Source organism: Pelodiscus sinensis, chromosome 5 (genome assembly GCF_049634645.1).
Source record: "Pelodiscus sinensis isolate JC-2024 chromosome 5, ASM4963464v1, whole genome shotgun sequence".
NCBI lineage: Eukaryota > Metazoa > Chordata > Testudines > Trionychidae > Pelodiscus > Pelodiscus sinensis.
The window spans coordinates 51641586-51666097 of NC_134715.1; the positions used below are offsets into that span (position 1 = coordinate 51641586).

Genomic DNA, 24512 nt, shown 5'->3' on the forward strand with positions numbered 1-24512 from the left:
GGGAGGGAGGTCACACAACACCTTTTATTTCTGGTCATGTGTCCAAATTGCCCCAAAAGTATTACCCCCAGAGGCGTGGCTAATGGGGGTCAGGGGATGTGGCTAATGGGTGCCCGGCATGAGTGGCCCCGCCCCTGGGTGCCTGGCAGCCCCAAAAGGTTGGGGGATCCCTGATCTACATGGTGCTTCGTCCTGCCAACCTGCTCTTAAATATCTCCAGTGATGAAGATTTCACAACATCTCTAAGCAATGTATTCCAAGTGCTTAACCACCCTGACAGCTAGCAAGTTTTTCCTAATGTCCAACCTAAACCTTGCTGTCATTTAAGTTTCTTGTCCTATCATCAGATGTTTTAGGGGAATATTTTTTCTCCCTCCTCCTTGTAACACATTTAGGTACTTGAAAGCTGTTACAGTGTCTTGTCTTTTCTGAACTAAACAAACCAAATTATTTCAGACTTCCCTCATAGGTCATGTTTTGTGGACCTTTAATGGTTTTATTGCTCTTCCCTGGACCTTCTCCAATTTATACATGTCTTTCCCGAAAGATGGTGCCCAAAACCAGACACAATATTCCAGTTGAGGCCTAATCAGTGCAGAGTAGAGTAGAAGAATTACTTCTTGTGTCTTGCTCACAACACTCCTGTTAATGCATCCCAGAATTATGTTTGCTTTTTATGCAACAAAGTTACACTTTTGACTCATAATTAGCTTGTGGTCCACTATCACCCCTAGATTCTATTCTGCAAGAATTTATGGATGGTCCCTCCAAGAGAAGCTTGAGGAACATTTGGAGACTTGATATGAGGAAACTTGCATGCGGCTGTACACATTATATGAAGAGAGGAAACAAATTACCATTGTTGTCAATCAAAAATGTTTCCTAGGCATAGCAATCACTTACAAAATACTGAAAATAAACACAAGTGGAATTGTTATATGCTAGTAAAGTTCATATTATGCACTGTCAAATGTGTCATGCAAATAGAGGGTTAGTTTTCAGTACCAGCTATAAACAAGTGTGTGCAATAAGTGAGAGCAGTGGTTTTTAAACTATGGATTAAGATCCTATACTGGGTCACACAATGTCAGGCACTGAGTCACCATGCTGTGGTGGGTAACCCAGTGATTAGTGTTCCTGCCTGACCTGGCATTGTGGATCATCAAGCAGCCAGCAGCAGGTGTGTCTCCTAGCAGGAATGGGGAGAGGCTTCATGCACTCCCCCACCCTGAGCACTGGTTCCACACTCCCACTGGTCATTTTCAGAGTTGCTTGTGTGCCTCTGCCTAGGAACCAGACCTGTTGATGGTGGCTTCCGGGGCAATGCGTGGTCTGCAGTGCCAGGAGAGGCAGGAAGCTTGCCTTAGCATCTCCACTGTGCCGCTGTCTAGGAGCTGCTGGAGGTAAGCCCATGCCTCACCATGAGCATCAACCCCCTGTCCCAACTCTGAGGCTTCCCTGAACCAGGAGCCCCCCTCATGCATCCCAGATCCCTCATTCCGGCCCTGCCCCCCCCTCCCCCCACTCCCAGAGCGCACATTCTAGTCAAAAGATATAATTATGTTGGATCACAAACATCAAAAATTTTCTTCAACTGGGTCATGAGAAAAAAAAGTTTGAAAACCACTGAGTTAGAGCATGGCTGAATGGCATTCATACCATGTAATATGCCACTACTCCTTCTTCATAGACTTGACTGGTTCTTAGAGAGAAACAAGACCAAAGAGTCGGTGTATTTGAAAGTTTGGACTATTAACCCTTTAAATGATATTATTGTTGGAAAAGAGAAGGCCAAGGAGAACTTTTCAGGTAGCTCTAAAATAGGGTTACCATATATCTGGTTTTTCCTGGACATGTCCTCCTTTTTGGTCCTTAAATCTCCATCTGGCCGTGTTTTTTAAATATCTAAAAATGTCCGGGATTTTGCCTTGCTCATTCTTTTTCAAACACCTCCTGCCCTGAGTGTTGCCATTGAGCTGGGAGCCCAGAGCCCCGCAGAGGAACCCGCCTTGGGGAGTGAGGGGGAAGCAGGAACCCCCCCTGGAGTTCCCTTCCACAGGACTTCTCCCCTGCCATGGACCCCGCTTCCCTGAGCCCCGTGCTCCCCATCTGACCTGGCCCCTCTGCATGACCCTCCCCGAGTGATCCTGGCTTCGCCCCTGACACACCCAACTCCTCATTAGTCACCGCAGCCACCATGAGCAGACATCCCAAACCCTTACTCATAATCTGACCCTCCCAACTACTGACACCTCACTTTTCCTGACTGCCCTCAGGCCCGACCCCTCCCTACACGTGACTGATCCCTTCTGACATCCCCTCAACTCACCTGTCCCGATTCCTGCATTCTTCCAGTCCACTTCTCTTTGAATCTACCCCCAAAAGCCCCTTTCCAAACATTGCTCTTCAAGTCCACCTCAGACTGGCCCAGCTAGTCCCCCATGCCTTCCTTCAGCCTGATTCCATTCAGCATTTCCTCTAATCCAGACTTCCTTCCTCTCTCCTTAAATACCAAATAATCCTTAAACCCATGTTCTCCCAAATTTGACTGTATCTGTTCCAAAACCCGGATCCGGGCTTTAACAGCCCTAACAACCTATGTACCAAGTCACTTAACTGGCCCTCCTTCCGAAAATCAGTAACAACCCCCTCTCCTTGTAGAATCTGATGTAGTGATTATTTTCCTGGGTGACTGAAGAAAGTTTTGCTGCTATTGCTTCCTCATTTTACTTTTTTTGCCTGAAGATTCTTCTGTATGGCATTTAGAATGAAAGGATGTTTTGGATGTTTGTTTCCACCTTATGGATACTGCATAAACAAAGGGGAAATGCCCTAGAGCAGCGGTTCCCAAACTTTTCCAGATGGGGACCCATTTTGATAATTCAGGAAGACGTGGTGACCCAAGGCAATTCAAAAACGAAGGGATGAAGGGAGGCAGAGCCACCTGGGGAGACACTTGGCGACCCGTTTGAAATGTAATGGTGACCCATATTTGGGTCGCAACCAGTAGATTGGGGAACCCTGCCCTAGAGGAACTGAGTTCCACCTAATTGAGGAAAACCATTATTTGCCAGATTGCTAATTTCCTTGGACTGCTAAAAAGGAACACGAGACTAACACAAAGTTTACATCCAAATTCAGAGAGGATTGAAAGGGGCTGAAAAAGAAGCCTTCCACAAAAATCTAAACTTGGAATTTCCATTGTTTTCCTTTTGACCTGGGAAGGATCGCTTCATAGTCCCTGCCTTGCAAGTCATAAACTAAGTTTTGTGGAATTCATAACTAGAGAATTAAAGTAGTAGAATGACCTCTTGTGTGGATCCCAAGATTAAACAGGCGGGGGGGGGGGGGGGGAGGAGGGACATCAGAAAGGACTCGTGAGGTAATGGATTTGGAATTTGCTTTTCACTTTTTTCTTTTCTATACTCACTGTTACACGTTGTATTAATATAGGGACTTGGTAGATACTGATGCACTGTCCCTCAGGAGTGTCCTCTTTTTGGAAAGTTCAACTATGGTAACCCTACTCTACAATTAAGTGTATTGCAACAAAACATATAGGACACACAAGCAGCCAGAATGTCAGAACACCAGACCTGTGCTAGGAGGGACTGATCATGTGGCCCTGTCACTAGGATCCAGGAGACAAAGGCGATGCAGGAGAGGAGGACACGGGGGTCACGTGCCCCCAGCCGATGTCTGCCCGCTCGAGGCAGGCTTAGTGCGGGTGACCTCCCTGCCCTCGGGCCAGGGCGAATGGAGGAGTCGCGGTTCTGACGGCGGCCGGCCTGTGGCTCCAAGGCCCCGCGCTCAGCCGGAGCCACGGCGGGTTAGTGCTGCGCAGGCAGCTGTGCGGAGCCGCGGACCCCCCATTTGCTGGGGCAAGAGGCCCAGGCAGCGGGCAAACCAGCGGGGCTGCCCCGGGACCCCGCCCCTGGCAGGCGGCGCCGTCTGCGGCCTCCCGCAGCCTGCAGGGGCGGGGCCACAGAGAGGGGGCGGGGCCCTGCCCCCTCCCCGCTGCCGCTGCTCCTCCCCGCTAGGAGGCGCCCAGGGCAGGGGGGGGGGGCGCAGAGGAGCCCTAGTCTCGCAGCGCCTGAGCCTACGTCACGTGCCCCCTGCGCATCTCACCGCAGCCCAGGCGCCAGCACCGAGCACGTGGGACACCCCGGGCTGGGTTCCCGCTAGGACGCGGGCGGGGCGCTGCCGCAGGGACTTGGCAGGGGAGGCCGACGGGTAAAACACCCGCCAGCCCCGAGGAGGCACCGTTCCCCAGCCCCTGGCCAAGCGCGCGCTCCGTCTGCTGGGTGTTTTGGCTCAGCCGGCTGACCGTAGCGGAGCCGGAAGTCCGGGAGCGGGCGTTGATTGGCTGGGAGCGCTGCCCGTCCCGCGCTCGGGACCTGGCCGATTGAGGGGCCGCCAGCGGACAGGGCGCGGGTGAGCGAACGAGGTGGGCGCGCCGGAGCTCGGGCCAGCCAGGGGCCCTGTGTCCGCTCGGGCGTCACGCGCAGCCGGGGAGCGGCTCTCCTGTCCCGGGGGGGGGGTTGCCGGCTGCCGCGAGGCGAGTGCGGCTCCGCCCCGGGCCCTGCCCCAGGGTGGCCGCGCAGCCGCGGGGGTTGGGAGTCAGGTCTCCGCGAGGGGGGTGGGAGGCTGCGAGCCCGGGAGCGGAGCCGGCGCTGATTGGGCAGCGGCCCCGCGTCCGAAGCGCGGCGCTGCCGAGGTGCCGCTGTGTCTGGTGGCGGCGTTTGGCTTGGCACAGCCCCGCTGCCGCCCCCCCCCCCCCCCGAGCAGGGCGGGCAGTGGAGCCGGGACTCGCCCCTCGGCTGAAGGCCCCGCGGAGGCGGCTCTGTGGGCATCTGGTTCTTAGCTGTCGCGGTGCCAGCCTGCGGCCGGGATGTTTGCACATGGGCTTTGGCTGGGGTTTGTCTACACGCTGCGCCTACAGTCAGTGTAACTCCTGCTAGAAGTGACAATGCGGGAAGTCCCATTAAAATCTGCAGCGCCATTGCTGATCGGGAATATCCTCAACCGGAGACGAAAACCTAACCCAGTACCTGTGACTGTTAATCTGATGCAGTGGTTCTCATGAACCCTCCCTCCTGGCCGGACACTGCACTCATCCTTGTTCCTGCACCCTCCAGATGACCCTGTCTCCAGCCTGCACCTGCACCCTACCTCTCACTGAGCCCCTCATCTCCTCCTGCATCCCCATCCCTCTCCTTCGCAGCTCCTTCCCACACAGTGGACCTGTCATTTTTGGCCCCATCCCAGGGCCTAGGAGGACTCACAAAATCTACTAACGCTAGAATAGTTATTCTGGAGAGTGGGGAGCTCTGAACCTTGGTCCTCCCTGCCTTCCCCCCTCCGCCCCCCGGGGGCTGGAGCACCTGGGAAGTGAGGTGTCTTAGTTGGGGGCCACATCAATAAGGATTGGGGGCCACTTATGCTATAGCTCCAATAGCCTAATATGAATAATTTAGTATTTAAAGTATTTAGAAATAAACATAGGCATTTTGTCATCATGAGTGGTTGGCTGGTGGTATACAAAAAGATTTTCATTGAGCGGGGTAGGCTATGAGCCAAAAAGTTTGAAGACCACTGATCTAATGCAAAATTGTTTCCTAGGCAATATTCTCAGAAACATTTAAAATCTCTTAATCTGTGGGTTCTTTGCTGCTTCCTTTGTGATACTTTAGATAACACTGTATAATAGCAACAAGCTTAGTTTGATCTTTATCTTATTTATATATCACAAAAGGTTTGTTTGATGCTGACCAATACACACATCTAAAGATTGTTCCTAAGCCAAATCACTTTCCATTTTCCTTATTTCATCCTGTAGTTACTAGTTATATCTCTTAGAACAACCATAAGCAAAAACTTCCTTCTGCTTTTTACACTCAAGACTTCTTGTAGAGTGTTATATTCCTCAATCATAATTTAGCCAAACTATATACTTAATTCAGAGGGGTAGCCATGTTAATCTGTAACAGTAAAAACAACGAGCAGTCCTGTGGCATTTTAGGTCGTGAGCTTTCATGATGAAGTGGGTTTTACCCACAAAAACTCATGACCTAATAAATTTGTTAGTCTCTAAGGTACCATAAGACGGCTTTGTTGTTTTTAATAGTTAATTCAGTGTCTCTGGCCTTTCACTCACTTTGCTGCTCTTGTCTAAGTTGTCTCTGATTTATCAACATTTTTCCAGTTTTGAGGTGTCTGGAAGTGGATGTGGTAGTTTATGCAGGGTCTTACCAGTAGAGCTATGATTTTGTCACGTATGTTTTTAATATTTTTTTGCGGCAGAGGTACAAGGAAAAAATTTACGGAAAGAAGAGACTGGGAGACTATAGATGGGTGGTCTGTGGAAAGCAAGCCTACTTTACACTGACCATGCAGGGGTGCTTCATTTCATGTGGTTCTGGGCCTGGCTTCCTGCTCCAGGAATTGTGATCTGTACATGGTGTTACATTACCACTCAGATTTTGTGCATCCTTACTCCTCTATAGAAGTGTGGCTGGGCCAAACTTGAGTGGTGGTGAAATGCAGTGCAAGGGATCGCAACATCTGAAGCTGGGAACTGAGCTCGTGGTCACCTCTGCATTTCTTTTGGAATTTTGGATTTCCAGTTAACTCTCCCATTGGGTTTACAATGCTCTGCCCCCCATTACTAGGAGAATATTAATTAATATTTTATGGAAAGTTACAGAAAATAGCCATTGAGCCAGCAGCTGTTCAATCAGTTTACAAAGCTAAACTGACACTGTCAAGTCTTTACATGTAGCACCTATCTTCTATATTTGTCTATTTACATTCACACAGTAGTCGTCTCACTGTGAAGATACTGTTGCTTATTTCCACACTGCAGAGCAAAGTGGTTGATAATTGCAGAGGTAGTAAATTTCGTTTCTCAGTACCCTGTGGCAGATGCTACAATTGGCAAACTGTACACTTCTGTAAAGTATTCTGATTAGAATTGGCTGGGGTTATGGTTCTAATTCTGTTTGTTCCCAGCTGCTTGTGCTAGCATCCAGACACAGTAGTGAAGAGCCTGTAAAATCAGCTGGAAGTTAGGCAACCTTACTTCTTTTAGAGGCTTCTGCTATGTTGGTAGAGGGGGAAACACAAGCTACCTCCAGATTGGAGCAGCCAGCCATCACTTGTGTCTAGAGCGTGTTAGGGAAGCATGTGCTAGGAAGAAGAGGATAAATAAACTGGACATACACGTGTAGGGATGAGAGAGGAACATATGGAAGAGTGACATGGATAAAGGACAGAAATAAGACTGTTATTTTCATTTGTGAAAAGGACAAACCATGTACTACCTTAACTTAGGGTGTGCCTACTCTAGAAATCCTGCTGTGGTACAGGTGCAGTGCTGCAGCATCTCCCCTGTAATACTGTAAATACATACTTCAGCAGGGGTGGAGAACCTTTTTTGAGTCAGAGGCCACTGATCCCCCAGAAAAATCAGTCAGAGGCCACACACACAAGTGAGAAGCAAAAAAAAACCCCCCAAGCCCTCACTGACGTGGCCCCTAACTGAGACATCCACTCCCCACATTCTCTTCACACACCTGTGCTGGGCGGGGGGGGTAGGGGTTTCTGGTAGATTTTGTGTGTTCCAGCCTTGGGTGGCGGGGCGGGGGGAGGCTGAAGCATCAGCACTGGGGCCAGATCCAGGCATGCTGGAGGCTGGATCAAGGCAAGCTGAGGGCCACATCCGGCCCCCAGAGCTTTAGATTCCCCACCCCTGCACTACAGTGAAGGAAGGGGTTCTTGGTCACAATAGCAAATCTACCTTTCTGAGAAGTGATAGCTACGTCAATGGAAGACTAAAACGGGGCTTCATTTGTCTTAATTACACCACACAGAACTGAGTGATGTAGTTAAGCCAACCTAACTTTCAAGTGTAGACTAATCCTTAGACTAGGGATGTAACAGTGTAATCAATTAACCAGTAAGCAAAAGCTTATAAGTTAATGCTGCACACATTTCCTCCCCCCGGCCAGTAAATTGTTAGCAGGCTGGACAGCAGCCTGGCTCACGCTAGGTCTGGGACCTACCCATGCTGCGGCTCTTCATTTAAGGTGTATTAGGAGCCTAGCGGGCAGGCAGCCTCTCTCAGTTCCAGCTCGCACCGGGTCCGGGAGCTTAGCGTCCCCCCGCCCCCGGACAGGGGCTGCTGCCACCCCACACTGCTGCCTCTGAGGCAGCCAGTCCATGAGGGGAGCTGGTTTTTAAACCGGCTCCCCTTGCAGACCGGCTCCCCTTGCAGACCTGCTCCCATCTGGCATCCTGCGCTGCTGCCTCTGATACAGAGGCAGCAGCACAGAGTGTCGGGGCTCCTCGGGACTGGGGCCAGAGTGTACTGACTTCCAGCCCTAGCCCCAGGAACTACAGAATAGTCAAGTAACTGATAAGAATTCATTGGGTCAATCGACTATTCAATTAACCAATATTTAACATCCTTACCTTAGACTAGGGCCAGTAAAGGTTTAACCAATTAACCTGCAAGAATTGCCTTACCAGCATGCTTACCTGTTTAACCGGTGCCCGGCCCAGTTGAAATAGGCCCCTGCCTGTGGCACATAGTGAGCTGGGAGCTGTTTCAACCCAGCCTGGGCCTACTGCACCATGGGCAGAGGACACTACAGCCCTGCCAGGCTGGAGCAGCCCGCTACTTGCACCATAAGGGCAGCTATGACCTGCCTGGGTCCCCTACGCCTAGCCACAAGCCGGGAGCACTCCAGCCCAGCTGAGCAGTTTCTTCTTGCTTTTTCCATTTTAACATACCAATCTTCATATAACACATGTACTGTCATTTTTTATTTTAGATATGACACCCTCCTTAACTATCCTTGATTCCATAATTCAAGTAAAGCTGCTTTAAAAAAAGCTGTTATGAGAAATAACAGACTTTTTTGGCTATATTGGAAGTTTGTAAGAGGCACAGCATGGTGAACAACTGTGAAACAGAAAAACATAAGGATTCCTATTATTTCAGAAACTGCAGAAAAGTTAAATTGAATGTTTCATACTATGGCTGTGGAACTGCAGTTTTGAATCTGTCCTCTTTTATCCACTTTGATATTTTTTCCCTACTGAACACTTTGGGAGCTATAAGACTGCCTGTTTGAATTGAATATACATTTTAAGATGTATATTTGAGTTATTTATATAATATATCTTTCTGTCTCAGCCTATCAGGACCATCACAATGAGTCTACGAAAGCAAACCCCTAGCGATTTCTTAAAACAAATTATAGGAAGACCTGTTGTTGTAAAGTTAAATTCTGGAGTTGATTATCGAGGTAAGTTCTCCTAACTCTCTTCCGTAATGAATAATGTCTATAATTACCACTTTTTGGGGATAAAGGGATAAATACAATGCTTTAGAACAATGACAGACCCATAACTAATAAAAGCAAGAGAACTTCATAGGACTGTTAATTTCTTGGTACCTGTATCTGTTCTCTGAGGCTGTGTTCATATGGTGGCTTATGATAATAATCAGGAATTATTGCTATAGCAGTAATAGCATGAGAAGGATTCTCAGGCTTGTGTTGTGACTGGTGCAACTTCTGTATCCTGTGGCCCCAAAGTGACTCATTCATTTTAGTGATTTACATATTCTCCAGAGAGAATTTTGGTTGGAGAGCTTAAACTGGGGATCCCAGTTAGTATTGTAATGATATGAAGTGTTTCGATATCCAATTTTAGATTTGAGAGAGGGTGGCATAACGTTAAAAATAAACAAATTGATGGAAAAAGACTTGGGTTTTTGATTAAAACAATTTGTGCAAGTTAGTGGTCTCGAAAGAAGCAGTGTAGGCTCCTAGCATGGACATTTCAAATCCTCAATTTGCGGGCTTGAATTATGCATATGTTCAACCATTGGATTGAGGCTTTAGGGACGGAATTTTAAAAAATTGCTAAGTAATATAGGAGCAACAATTCTAATGGCTCTATGTGAGATTCTTGCTCCTTAAATCAGTTACATGTTTTTGAAAATCCAAATTAGTCATGAACCTATCCTCTCATAGCATTATCAAGGAGAATTTTCTCTTACAGGTATAATGTCACTGTATGACTTCTACCAGAATAGAAGGCTCCCTATTTGCTTTTTTTTAAGCAATGTCACCTCAGAGTTATACCGCACTGCTTTCTTTCAGTGAAGAAGAGGAGACTGTTGAGGGACAGAAAATACTGTATAACATTAAATTATGTATTTCAACTCCCTCCTCTACATTCCACATCCCGTCACACTTCCAAAGTATTTTTCTGGGTGTTTTAAATATATAAATATTATGGGCCAGATACTGATCACACCCGTTTTCACATGGGTATAATTCAGCTCACTTTACTTTACACTGTTTGAGAGAATAGTGAATGTGCTGTGGTGAGGGAAATTTACTTAAGAATTTTTAATAATACAGGTTGAACTTCTCTAATCTGGCGCCCTTGGGACCTGATTGGTGCTGAACCAAAGAGTTTGCTGAACCACAGGAGGCCAGAATTCTCTAGCAGCATGACAAACACTTCCACTGCTCACTGGGATGTTAGAAGACATTTAGGGGTAAATTAGAGCTAACTAACAGTACCTAACACTGAGAGCCAGGACTGATTGCTTTATGGGACTGCAGGAAACTTTGCCACACCCCTGATAAAAAGGACATCCAGCTAACTAAAATGCCAGACCAGAGAGTGCCAAACTAGAGAGATTCAACCTGCACATGAAACTGTATGTAAGCTGCATTTGTGAAACTCCTTAAAACATTTTTAAAAGCTTTTTGTTCAGAAAGGATTCCAGACTCTTGTTACAAATTTGTCGACAAATGTATTTACTTCAGTTTCTAGGTAATGTTGCTAGTTGTACTTTTTTGCTAAATGTCATCTAATGCAGATATGACTGTAATTGTCAAATGCCTCAATTCTATGCTAAGTGAAAGCCACATTTAAGAGAAGCCATAAAAAAGCACAAACTATATTACATTGAATGCCTGTGTGTGTATATACATTTAAAATATACATAGTTTAGGAAAACATAACATTTAATGTCAAGTAATATTAGTAGAGTGGAAAAATACAAAGGGGAAGAAGAGAGAATGAAAAATAAGCATAAATGTACACTAGGAACAAAAAAGGTTGTGAAAATACAGCCATTTGAATCATACTGAGTGATATTTTGAAAAGGTTTGTAGTCAGCTTAAGTCTCACTTGTCTCATTTTTTTGCCTACTATTGTTAAACATAATTTCTGAGATTACTATAATAGGGTATGTCTACACTACCCCGCTAACTCGAACTAGCGGGGGTAATGTAGTCATCCGCAGTTGCAAATGAAGCCCGGGATTTGAATTTCCCGGGCTTCATTTGCATGAAGCCGGCCGGCGCCATTTTTAAATGCCGGCTAGTTCGGACTCCGTGCCGCGCGGCTACACGCGGCACGGACTAGCTAGTTCGGATTAGGCTTCTAATCGAACTAGCTGTACACCTCATTCCACGAGGTGTACAGCTAGTTCGGATTAAAAGCCTAATCCGAACTAGCTAGTCCGTGCCGCGTGTAGCCGCGCGGCACGGAGTCCGAACTAGCCGGCATTTAAAAATGGCGCCGGCCGGCTTCATGCAAATGAAGCCCGGGAAATTCAAATCCCGGGCTTCATTTGCAACTGCGGATGACTACATTACCCCCGCTAGTTCGAACTAGCGGGGTAGTGTAGACATACCCATAGAGATTATAGGGGAGGGAAGCCTTTCATTTTGTTTATTTCATGTAATTAACTGTGCTTTGTGTGTAATCATCAGTTTTTCCTATTTGTGTCGAAAGAGAAGGGGGAAAAACCCACTTGTAGGAAAATGTGTTCCCCTGCATTGTAGGGCAGGGTGTACTTGAGCTTGGCAGGTGCGCTCCGTGCGCTGCTGCTCTCTCCCCCCTCCACCTTCCTTGCTGCTGGGGGGCAGGAGAGAACTCCCTCCCCCTCCCCACCTGCTGGGGTAGCAGTACCAAACTGGGTCTGGTGGGGAAAGTCTGGGTTTCTTCTCCCCACCACCCTCCCCCCACCACACACACACTGTGCTGGTATCCCTGTTGTGTGGAGGGTGGGGAAGCTGAGCTCCCTCCCCCTTCCTACTCCACTCTGTGAACAGCAGCACACTGTCCGGAGGCTTTCCCGGCTGTAAGGAGCACGAAGCCAGGTGAGCGTCCTCCCTCATGCCCAGACCTCCACACTCCCCCTCACTCACTCCCCTCCCCTCGCCAAGACCCTGTACCCCCAACTTGCTCCGATACCCTCCTTCCTGGACAGACACCCTACCCCAAGGCCCCTCCTGCACTCTCTCTCCTGGCCAGACCTACCCCCAGCCTGCTCCTGCACCCTCCCTTGCTCCTGTATTTCCCCCCCCAACCAGACTCCTACTCCCACCATGCTCCTGCATTCACTGTTGCTCCTGCACCATCCCTTTTGGCCACACACTGCACCCTCCCTTGCTCCTGATCTCTCCACCTGGCCAGACACCCTACTCCCAGCCTGCTTCTGCACCCTGCCACTCACCCAGGCCTCACAACCTCTCCCCCTTCTGCACCCCACCTCCCACCCAGATCCTGCACCCCATACCTATCCCACACTCTGGCAGAGCTGTCCCACACACTGACCCCCTCATTTTTGCCCCCACTCCAGAGGCTAAGGGGGTCCATAAGATCCACTAACTCTAGAACCCCAGAAAAGTAAATCTGGCCTGTGGGAAGCCCTGAACCTCAGTCTTCCCTGTCCCTTCCTCTTGCCCCATGGGGCTGGAGTGCCTGAGCTGCAGCTGGTTCAGAATATGTAGGCACTGTAGCCAGTCTGCCATTCCCCCCCTCCCCCTTCCTGCTTCTGCCTAGCATACAGATCCTTAAATAGAAGTGAATACGTTAAATCTTGTCACGCCACTTCTGAAAGGTTGCCAACCCCAGGTCTATAAGGACCTACATGGGGAGCAAATATTTAATAATGGGCTTTTCAATCTATCAGAAAAAATATAATCCCATGACTGGAAGTTGAAATTGGGCAAATTCAGATGGAAATAAAGTATACATTTTCAGTTCAGTAGCAATTAACCTTTGAAACACTTTACTAGGGGGTATGGCGGAGTCTCTGTCACTGACAATTTTTAAATGAAGATGTTCTAAAAGATCTGTTCTAGGAATTTATTGTGGGAAAGCTTTATGGCCTGTATTCTACAGCAGAACAGACTAGATGGTCACAAATGGTCCTTCCTGGTCCCTTAGAAATCTGTGGATGTTGGCACAAGAACAAACTGGCTGTGAACAAATTTGGGTCTGGAAATTAAAGAAGGTGTTTACTATCAGGGGAGTGAGGTTTTAGATCAACCTGCCCATCAAGGTTGTGAGGGCAAATGACTTAAATGAGTTTTAAGAAAGAGCTGGATACATTTATGGGTGTGATTGTATGACAAGGTTTGCTTATGATTCTAGGGGTCAAAGCCCAAAAGTCCTTGGGGCTCATTTCCAGTTTGTTCCTAAAAGCTCATGCTTCAAGATTTGAGCCAGCTACCTGCAGGAGTCAGGAAGGGATTCACATCCCCTTGTACCCCATATCTTTTGTCTGTTGTTTTGTTGTTGTTGTTTTAAAATCTCCTTTGTCTTGTGCATTAAGGATGAGCATGGCTGGAAATGGGACATCGAATGGGGGAACCAGGGCTCTGAGATGGCAGTGAGCATGCTTACTCTCTGGTCCTTGGATGGCTGGTTTTTGCTTATCTACGTAGGGTCGAAATCACTGCAAGGAGCCTGCAAGCCGGTGGTGGCTTCCATGGTCCCAAAGTGCAGCTCCCTGTTGATCACAATCTCTGGTGATCTCTAGAGGTGTAGTGGGGATGCCTCTAAGAATGGCTCTCTGTCTGCCCTGAAACCTATGCCACTCCTGCAATTGGCCAACAGGCTCTCTCAGCATCAAGGAGAGAGAGGAGGGGAGCAGAGGTCTCCATGCACTGATCCTGACTGCAAGCATCGTCCTCCCCAGTTCCCATTGAAGATATGGGGGGGGGTGTAAATTCCTTCCTGATGCCTACAGGCAGCTGCCTGTAACTCTAAAGCATGAGCTTTTAGGAAAATAAACTGAAAATGAGCCCTTATCACAAGCAATTCATCATACATTCATGCTCATGCAGTTGTGGGGCAGTGCCTGCAGAAAGGGGTGGCATGTAGAGCCACGTGACTGCCCAGGGATTTGTTGGCTCCTTGAAGGAGTGGCATGGGGCCAGGGCTGTCTGAAGTGCCCACACACTTCTGCACCCCAAGTCCCCTCCTTCATCCCAAGCCCCTGCCCCAGTTCTGAGCCCCCTCCCAGAGCCAGCCCCTCGTACCGCCTCCTGCTCCCCAATCCCTTGCCACAAGCTCAGCTCAGAGCCTTCTTGTACACTGCAAACCACTTGTCCCCAGCCCAGAGCCTGCACCCCGTCCTGAACCCTAATCCCGTGCCTGTTGAAAATTGGGGGGGGGGATGGAGTGAACAGGGTGGGGCTTTCAGAATGTGGCTCTCACATTGAAGGTTTTTTGCCAAAGTGGCTCCCACTTCAAAAATAGTGAAGAATGCTGGTGGAACTGATCACTATTTGAGGAGTTGAGGATTTTTCCCTAGGTCAGATTGGCAGTGACTTTGGAGGCTTTTTGTCTTCCTTTGCAGCATGTGGTTGTGGATCATTTGCCACGATTATCTGGATATATCTCACTTAATCATTTCCCTGTCATTGTGGGAGACCCTGGACTCTGGTGTGCCTCAGACCCTTCTGTTCTCTGTCTGTGGCACATAATAGTATAGTCTCCTATGGTCTATAATACTTTCATCTAATTTCAGTTGTTTAGTTTAGTGCCTAGCGTTGGTGGCCTATGATATACAGGAGTTCAAACTAGATAATCTGGTCAGCCCTTCTGGCCTTAAACACCATGACTCTACTATGTTCCTGACATGTCATTTAGATAAAAAAAACTCAGCCTCTTTTATATAGACTTTCCATTCCTTTTTCCAGTTAAATTCAGTGTACCCAGTTCATTTCTAATGCATGGGGCTCTTCTGTAGAATATTAGGGGACACTCATCTCTTGATAATACATAAATGAATTACACCATTTCAACTTTTAAAGCAGAAGCCATTGATCTTGTGTCAAAGTTCTGTTTTATCACAAGCAATAAAAGAGGCTTTATATTTCATTTACGGAGCAATTGATGAAGATTTAATCGTTACCTGATGGATGATGTGGATATGGTGACAGTTTTTCATTGTACCATTGTTGACCTGTTTCTAATTGGCTTAGAGGAGACTGTATGCTTCAGTTAATCAGAACAGTTTAAAAAAGGTTTGATTTTTAATATCTAAAGAATAAAAGACTTTCAGATTTGTTTACTTTTATTTCTGAAATCTAATCTGTTTTATAGAATATTTTTAATTTTTTTAAACTTGTCTTCAGGTGTCCTGGCTTGTCTAGATGGGTATATGAACATAGCTCTGGAGCAAACAGAAGAATACGTAAATGGTCAATTAAAGAACAAATATGGGGATGCGTTTATTCGAGGAAATAATGGTAACTCACCCTCTTGCAATTCTCTTGATTAAGAAATTGGTTTTGGCATTGAATTTTGATTTTGAAGCATGTATGAAAACATGTAGGTGACTGCTGGTCAATAGAGGCCTTACATAATCTTTTCTACCATCTCATTTTCTGCTGCTATTACAGTTCTGTGCTCTTCCTTATTGATCCCTATGATTCCTTCTCCTAGCTCTGTTTTTTTTTAACCAAACACCCTCTCTTTTCTATCCCTTCCTTAAAGCATATTAATCTCATTGTTGATCACATGACACTTTCTTATGTTAGTCAGCTATCCACTGACATTTTCCTGAACTGTTTGTCTTGCCTATCATGGTGTTTCTTGCTTCACAGAGTGTAGCCTGAGTAGGACTTGTGGTGGAATTTAGGTGGGTAAAGTTCACCAATCTGATCAGAGATTCTAAGTTCGTCCTCCCTAACCCAGGTTACAAGCTGGTGGAATGATAAGATTCTCCCTCTGGAGGGTCTGCAGGTGCTGAGTGACAGTCACACTTCAAATCAAGAAATGCAATTAAAATAAGCTTTATTGCCACGGGAATCACTATAACGAATACTACAAAGAATACAGCACTAAATACACAGATTAATTGAATTTCTTCTGTGGATGGCATTAACAAAATCATTTTGGACTTATCTAAGAATACAGATCTTAATTACCTAACAGAATTTCATACAAGATTTTTTTCTTAACAGGCTACAAGAGCTAACCATATCTTGCTCTTTAAAGAATTGTGCATTTATATGGGTGCTGTGGGTGTTGATAGTACTATAATATATGCTCATTGTTTGGTTGTCCAAAACAGAATATTTAAAACTATGCTTACAAGTGAAGACTTCACTCTCATTAAATAAGATTGCAGTAATTAACACTGACCTATGATACATTATAATGAGACTTTCCAAGGTTCAACTACCATGGAAATAGCTGGAGAATAAGTATCTAGACATATAAGTTGTGGTGTGGTTCAAGGATGGTTAAGATTCTATCTCCAGCACAAAATGGCCCATCTTTAACTGTATTGAGAGATAATGGTAGTATAACCTAACCCCTTGATCTGGAGGTATTTGTAATATAGGCATACCTTTCACCCTGATATCAGGAAATGCCAGAAAGCGTTTGGGAGGTGGTTGTGGACATTTCTTATGGAATTTGAATTGGTAAGTTGAAGTTGGAGAAGCAAATAAGGTCAAGGGGATTTTGCCCCCATTTTATTCTCCTCTCCCCTTTTTTAAAGACTTGGAAATAAGAGTATTTTAGAAATGTGCATCTGTCTGTCCATCTGTGAGTCCATTTGTTCAAGAACTCCTAAATGGTAAGAGCTAGAACCACCACATTTGGTATATAGTAGGGATATTAGATGACGTGTAATTGAATGGTCATATAACTGCATTACATTTTAGAGGTTACGTGACTATTCGATAAACCCCAGAAACAGGCTGGCAGCCCTCTGTAGGAGGCTTCAGGAAGGGGGTAGGCGGAGCCATGGAGCTGGCACAAAAGCCAACTTACCGCACGTATCTGCTCTTGCCTGCCCCCTAACCCTCCACGCTGGTGCCTCTCTATTAGATAAGGCTTATCAGTTAATTGTGTTGTCGTTTATAAATTGACATCCCTAGTATGCAGCTGCTTCTTATCATAACTTAAAGCAAGATAACGGTTTAGGCGTGCCAGGACAATGGGACATACCTGGAATTCGATTGTTTTTCATAAAATGGAAAGGGAGGGTCTGGCAGGATGGACAGTTATACTGCATTATAAACATTGGGGGATAGCAAGGGTCCTGAGATGGGGACCAGGACAGCTATAACTCTATAGGGCCAGCATGTAGAAGATGATAGAGAAAGGGACAACTATCTACTATATATTTCAGAGAGTTTGTATGTCTGTTTATCTGTGTGTGTCTCTGTCCCCCAGTTGGGGGACTGCATCCCTCACTCGGCTGTGTCTGCTGCAGCAGCCTTGGACAAGTGCTTCATACTGGGCCCCAACCTGCTGTGATGAGAGAGGGTTGGGATTGTCCTCCCTCCTTGGCCAGCCTGCATGCTGAACCCCTCATCCCCATCCCAGAACAATTATTTAAATGAAGAAAAACAAAACATATTTTAATTAAGGATATTCTAGTTCTGAAATATTTCACACTCTGGGCACCCAAGATCCAATTATTATGTAGTCTTGTGCCCCAGAGGAGACCCCTTCTTTAAAACTTGAGGGAAGCCCTTCTTCACAAGACACCCTGAAGTGGCTCAGTAAGTAGAATGTACAGGCTAACTTTGATTTTTATCTGCTTCAGTTTAACTACCCAATCTTCAGATATTTACTGATGCTTTCTGTCTCCTACCTCCCTCCCTTTTTCTTCCCTCACTCCTTCCCTCCCTCTTTTCTATTTATTTTGGCATCCTAAACTCATAACTCTGGTCATCTGAAGAAGTGGCTGTGCCCACGAAAGCTCATGATACCATCTACATGTTTTGTTAGTTTATAAAATGGTCTCCGCACCATTTGTTGTTTTTTTTTTTTTCATTAGTTACTGTTAGTTATGACACAAGTTTTAAATGAAAAGGAGTAAGGATCCTGAATCCATTTGTTGTCAGATCAGGACTGTTATTTCTGACATCCTTAATCCAAGCCACCTGAAAATCTAGTTGTACTCTCCTCGGCATCACAGAAGGCAGTTCCAGTGCAAAAGGTTTTAGGAACAATTATCTGTTATGGTGCACAATTTGACAAAATAATATATTAAACTAAGTGTTCAACAAGGAAAACTGAATTAGAAATTACTACATGTTTTGTTAGTCTATAAAGTGCTACCAGACCATTTGTTTTTTTTACATCTAAGTAGTTTGACTTAGTAAATATTGCTGTTGAATTACAACTCCTGCATTTTCTGATTTCTTGATTTAATAGATAGGGCAACCACGATACCTTATGTACTGGAATTCTCTAAAATGTTTCACTTTTTCCTTTCTACAGTTCTGTATATAAGCACACAGAAGAGGAGGATGTGAAGATGCCTAAAAGAGATGTTTTGTACTGCTGCATTTTCTCCTGATGTGAACTGTTTGATTTATAGTTAGAAATTTTTGGTTGAAAAATACAGCTCTTCAATATTTCTGTTGTTTGCTATAAAGCCAGATTTACTGCAGTAACTATAGAGAGAAGAGTTGTTTTTTAAAAATTTCAAACTAGAAAACTATTGTAAAATTTTCTGAACACCTTAGTTGTGAAAAGTGCTTTGTTACACTGCAATCTTAAATAAAACATGGAAAATATGTAGTTTATTTATTGTGCAAGACAAAATCTGAGGCAGTATTTGGTTTGGTTACTTCTGGTACTTCCTTGTTTTCCAATCTGCATTCTTGGGTTTTGAGAATAACCCCACATTGGAGCCTTGAAGCATTGGCAAGGCGATAATTACAACCCCCTTCCACCAGCTATACAAATGTTTTGTAGAAAATGAGGTAGCCCGCTCAGGGGAAAAATTAGGCCAAGTTTAAATACTGAATTATATGAAAAGTAAATGGGGTAAAATATTCAGCTGCTGACCGCCAAAATTGGTCAAAACCCTTTGTCTTATCAATCTGAATAGGGGATGTAACCATGATACCTCAACTATGGGTACGTCTACACTACAGCGCTAGTTCGAACTAACTTAGTTCGAATTAGTTAATTCGAACTAAGCTAGTTCGAACTAACGCATCTAGAACTAAAAACTAGTTCGAACTAGCGTTTTGCTAGTTCGAACTAGTAAGTCCACATTGAGTGGACTCTGAACAGGGCTTAAGGATGGCCGGAAGCAGTGCCGGCAGGGCATAAAAGGAGGACTTAGAGCATGGAGATGCTGTCTCAGGCTAGCCGAGGGCTGCGCTTAAAGGGTCCCGACCCCCACCCCGGACACACAGTTCTAAGGGGTGCCCCGCTTGCAAAGAAGTTCTGGCTTGGAGTGCCCTGAGTGCCCACACTGGGCACATCACACCACTCGGCCATCAGCCCGGCTGCACTTGCCGCAGGCTGCCATCTGCGGAGAGGGAGTAATTGGGGGGCTGCAGGAGAGCTTCCACCCCCAGAAGCCCGCAGAGCCAGCCCAGTCCTCCCCATCGGGGGCTCGTACCCCATTCCTCCCTCATCTCCTTCCACTTACCCTTCCCTAGCCCCCCTTCTTATTGATGTACAAAATAAAGATAACGTTTCTTCCAACATTGACTCTGTCTTTATTGAAAAAAACTCGGGGAGACTGGGAAAAGGAGGTGGGAGAGGGGAAGAGAAAGGCTGGGAGAGGGGAGGGCAACTAACATGATCAGGGGTTGGGAACAGGTCCCAGATGAAGAAAGGCTACAGAGACTGGGACTGTTCAGCTTAGAAAAGAGGAGACGGAGGGGGGACAGGATAGAGGTCTCTAAAAGCAGGGGTTGGGTGGAGAGGGTGCATTCAGAAAAGTTCTTCCTGAGTTCCCATAAAGAAGGACTAGAGGACACCAAAGGAAAGGAATGGGTAGCAGGCTTCAAACTAGTAAGAGAAAGTTGTTCTTCTTCACAAAGCAAATAGTATACCTGTGGAACTCCTTGCTGCAGGAGGCTGTGAAGGCTACAACTAGAACAGAGTTGAAAGGGAAGTGAGATAAAGTGATGGAGGTTGGGTCCATGGAGTCCTATTAGCCAGAGGGTAGGAGTGGTGTCCCTGCCCAAAGTTTGTGGAAGGCTGGAGAGGGATGGCACGAGACAAATGGCTTGGTCACTGTCTTCGGTCCATCCCCTCCAGGGTCCCTAGGGTTGGCCGCTGTTGGCAGACAGGCTACTGGGCTAGATGGACCTTTGGTCTGACCCAGTACGGCCATTGTAAGCTCAGGGCTCAGTGTCGGGGGTCTCAGTGGACCCCCTTGATTTTCATGCACACCTGCTCCTGGGTGGCCAGGCTGGCAGCTCTCCTGCCCTAGCCGGCCACTTTCCTGTGCCTAGTGCGGAGATCGTGGACGAGGTCCACGATGTCCGCACTAGCCCAGGAAGGTGCCCGCCTCTTGCGGTCCAGGGCAAGCTCCCGGGAGCCGCCAGCCTGGTCCCGGCAAGAGGGGGTGGGCTGGGGGGCATCGGGTGGGTGGCTCTGTGCCGTGCCAGGTGCAGGGTCTGCTAGCTGGGTGCTGGCAGGCTTGCACCTGGCACGGGCACCGTAGCCAGCCCGTGCCCCTTTAAGGGGTCCGGGGCCGGGAGGGGGGCATAGAGTTTCCCTGGTGTTGGCCAGAGTGGCCACCAGGGAAACCTGGGGAGGGCTAGCCTCCCACTAGTTCGAACTAAAGGGCTACACAGCCCTTAGTTCGAACTAGCTAGTTCGAACTAGGCGTTAGTCCTCGTAAAATGAGGTTTACCTAGTTCGAACTAAGCGCTCCGCTAGTTCGATTCAAATTCGAACTAGCGGAGCACTAGTGTAGCACCTATTAAAGTTAGTTCGAACTAACGTCCGTTAGTTCGAACTAACTTTGTAGTGTAGACATACCCTATGAGAGTAGGGAATAAATGAATCAATTGGAAACAAAGCCCTAGGGATTAACTCTGTGGCAGCTATAGAAGTCAGTTACACAAGTGAACAGCTCTTTAGTTGGTATGCCAACAGAGCCAGGAGGTCACTTCAAATCCTAGCAACTTTCTTTCCTCCAGATTGCAGTTACTTTTTTTTTCCTTCTCTCTCTGCTCCCTACCAAAACAATGACGGTTTTTAAAAGTATAAAATTACTTTCATTTCAAAATAAATATAAAGCTTTTTTTAATTGCTTATCAGGTGAGGCTGTTAATCTCTATGCTGGATACTCAAATAAACAAATCATGTTTTTTTCATTATTCCCACCCCCTCCTTATAGCACACACTTTTGTGTTCTTCCGCTCTGCACTAGCCATTAATGTGAACAAATACATATCAAGCTCTCATCAGGGAGTGTGTCAGCAAGATAGGGAGTGGGGGGAGGCATTGTTGCACAAGCAATGAACTAAAAACTGTTTGCATGTATCCCACAGCAACTTTAAAGAGATTAAGTCAAAGCTCAGTGAGTAAATTCAGTGAGGTTTTGGATGGCTACTTCTTAGTTTTTTTTCTTTCTTAAATTTGTGCTTGATTGCAATAAAATATAGTTCTAGGGTACTTATGAAGCTAAATCAGAGTGGAAAACTGCACTAATACCTAGTACTTAGTGCTTTCCTGTTGCTCAGTCAAGGTGACAACTTTGGGTAATTTGCCTCATGCTGAGGTTGTTTAACCAATTTGTTAATGAGTTTTCTGAAACCCTGCTTTATTCTCTGAGCAGTTTATGCTGCCTTCAGGAACAACAAATACTTCTGAGCTGTGGATGAATGAGCACCAAACAATTGTGTGAATATTACATTGGCCCATTCTCCCCAAATACCAGCAAGTTCTCAATGTCAGTAGCCAATGGTAACATTTCAATTATCCAAGGGAGGGAAATGCATAGTCTGTGTCTTTTTTTTTTTTTTAAGAGGGAATAATTCCAAACAATTATTTTGCAATTAATAGTTAACCTTTCTACATTAAACATTATGAAGGACTCTGCAGAACACACAGAGATACCACATTATAATATGCTTCAGTGATTTATCATTTCTTGACAAGGACTTGATAAGGATCCAGCATGTAAGTAGAGATCACCAATGTACTCTTCTATAATTGACTTATTTTCTGAAGAAAACTAATGTGCCTCCAAGTGGAGCACGCAGTTTCTCATTAGGTAGTATGTTTGTGGTTGGCAAGTTACTGTCTTTCATTCCCTGAAATTGCTTTTAGAAATAACTTGTTTTTCCACATATCTATAGCAACTTATTTTGTTAAACTTAAATTATGCATTTCCAACTTCATAATTGCAGTTTTTCTACTTCTACAAGTTTAGACATGGAACAACTTTGTAATCATGACAGCTATATAAAATGGTGCTTCTGAAATGTCACCAGAACACGTTTTGTAATCATGCAAGTAGTTCAACATTGATAACCAGAATTTGAAGAATATCTGCCAAGTACTAAGATTTTCTTATTTAATCTAAGACTAAAAATGAAAAAACCCTTCCATTATTTTCAGAGTGTTGGAAAAATATTGATTAATCTCCTATACCCCTTGTGACACAGATAAGCATTTCCATGCTACTGATGTACAGTTGTGGTGTTCATTCGGTGATTTTGATTTTTTTAAATTAAGTATTCTTTCAGGGTGAGACTTCCAAAAGTAACTAGAGATATGTGACTTTCAAAGAGGTTGGGTGCCTGGCTGTTTTAGTCACTCTTGGGAAATGCCACCCTAAAGTCCCATTCTCCTCCTACCTCCTCTTTTTTGTAAACCAAGAAGCTATTAATGAACATCACTCTAGTCTTTGTCCATCAATCCCTGTGCTTAGATATAGCTCACTTTGGGTGTCTGATGTCTTACACCTTGGATTTAGTTCAAAAGATGAATGAAAGGCTGTTACTTCACCATTGTACTGTTAGGCTGTGTCCAGACTCCATGCCTCCGTCGACGGAGGCATGTAGATTAGCCAGCTCGGAAGAGGGAAATGAAGCCGCGATTAAAATAATCGCGGCTTCATTTAAATTTAAATGGCCGCCCCGATCTGCCGATCAGCTGTTTGTCGGCAGATCGGGAGAGTCTGGACGCGATGCCCCGACAAAGAAGCCTTTCTTCATCGACACAGGTAAGCCTCGTGAAACCAGGTTTACCTGTGTCGATGAAGAAAGGCTTCTTTGTCGGGGCATCGCGTCCAGACTCTCCCGATCTGCCGACAAACAGCTGATCGGCAGATCGGGGCGGCCATTTAAATTTAAATGAAGCCGCGATTATTTTAATCGCGGCTTCATTTCCCTCTTCCGAGCTGGCTAATCTACATGCCTCCGTCGACGGAGGCATGGAGTCTGGACACAGCCTTAGAGAAAAGAAACTGCCACCCCCAGTAAAAAAGTTTGGCCAGGCCGCTCTTGCTATAGTGGGCTGTAGTACTCCTTGGAAGAAACCGGCCGCACCCTTCCTGCATACCATTGCCTTTAGAAAAAGGGAAGGTGTGAAAAGGGGAAAATAGCCTCAGACTCTCCCACCAGTCACCTTGGCGTGAGAACTGCGGGGCTTACCTGGTCGCATGAAACCTGCACAGTTTCGACCCCTGGGACACAGACCCCCTCCCCACTTGGTGACCATTTGGCCATATATGGTAATCTGCAAGCGCAGGAAAGTGATGTGCAGATTTGGGGATAAATACCCATCGCACAGTTCGCTCTAGAAGGTCTTCGCAACACACGTACCACTGTGTGTGTGCCTTCTTGTATACTTCAAAGCGCTGCCGGCCTGATCAACCGACCAGCCACCTCCCCCGACTCTCGGGCATAACCAAGGCCTTCGCAACCGAACCGATATCTGTGAAATGTTCCGTGTGCTGTGTAAGTTGGTATGTATGATTTGATTTTTTTCTTGTTGTATAAGCTTAGTGTTGTAGTTGTTTTGGGTAGTGCATAGAGTTTGTAGTTATCACTGTTATTTAATTAGTGTAGCTGGATATTTTAAGATTAGAGACTATTCCCTTTGCCGTTCCCATCCTTACATCTCTGACATGTTTAACTAGAAATCATAGAATAAATATAATACTGTAAATTCATTATTAACACGGTCTATTAAAAATCTTAAAATAAATACTATAAATTCACCACTGTCATAAATAAATTTTTTTTTTTGATAAAACTGTCCACCTGGTTCTGTCCTTCCCCCCCTTGGGTATGCATCATCGGACCTGTGATTCTTGCGACATGTACCACAATAAACCAACTGTAAATGAATCAGGCGGGGATGGTTCCCTGTTACCCCAACATATATACTATAAGTTTTAGAAGACTTTCAAGTAAAATACATCAGCATGTGAAAGCAAAATAGCTTACAGA

The 24512-nt window shown here is 45.7% G+C and overlaps 1 protein-coding gene across 5 annotated transcripts; it reads left to right on the forward strand.

Annotated features, from left to right (window-relative positions):
- Positions 1–3696: 3696 nt before the first annotated feature.
- Positions 3697–18872, forward strand: LSM6 (LSM6 homolog, U6 small nuclear RNA and mRNA degradation associated). 5 transcript variants are annotated; one of them, XM_075929987.1, is made up of 4 exons: positions 3697–3829; positions 9200–9311; positions 15465–15578; positions 16703–16779. In XM_075929987.1, exons 2-4 carry the CDS (start codon positions 9218–9220, stop codon positions 16762–16764), a joined length of 270 nt encoding a protein of 89 aa, XP_075786102.1. In that variant the 5' UTR covers positions 3697–3829; positions 9200–9217; the 3' UTR covers positions 16765–16779. The 5 variants fall into 5 exon arrangements, with proteins under 5 accessions (XP_075786102.1, XP_075786104.1, XP_075786101.1 ...); XM_075929989.1 differs by lacking the exon at positions 16703–16779 and adding an exon at positions 18574–18872 and having other exon boundaries at positions 3710–3829; XM_075929986.1 differs by lacking the exon at positions 3697–3829 and adding an exon at positions 4063–4434.
- Positions 18873–24512: the final 5640 nt, after the last annotated feature.

What these genes read in the sequence shown, in the direction of transcription:
- LSM6 (XM_075929987.1), top strand. Translation starts at nt 9,218, where the DNA reads ATGAGTCTACGAAAGCAAACCCCTAGCGATTTCTTAAAACAAATTATA. An exon ending in TTCTGGAGTTGATTATCGAG is followed by an intron (nt 9,312 to 15,464) that starts GTAAGTTCTCCT and finishes ACTTGTCTTCAG; the next exon opens with GTGTCCTGGCTTGTCTAGAT. An exon ending in GTTTATTCGAGGAAATAATG is followed by an intron (nt 15,579 to 16,702) that starts GTAACTCACCCT and finishes CCCTGATATCAG; the next exon opens with GAAATGCCAGAAAGCGTTTG.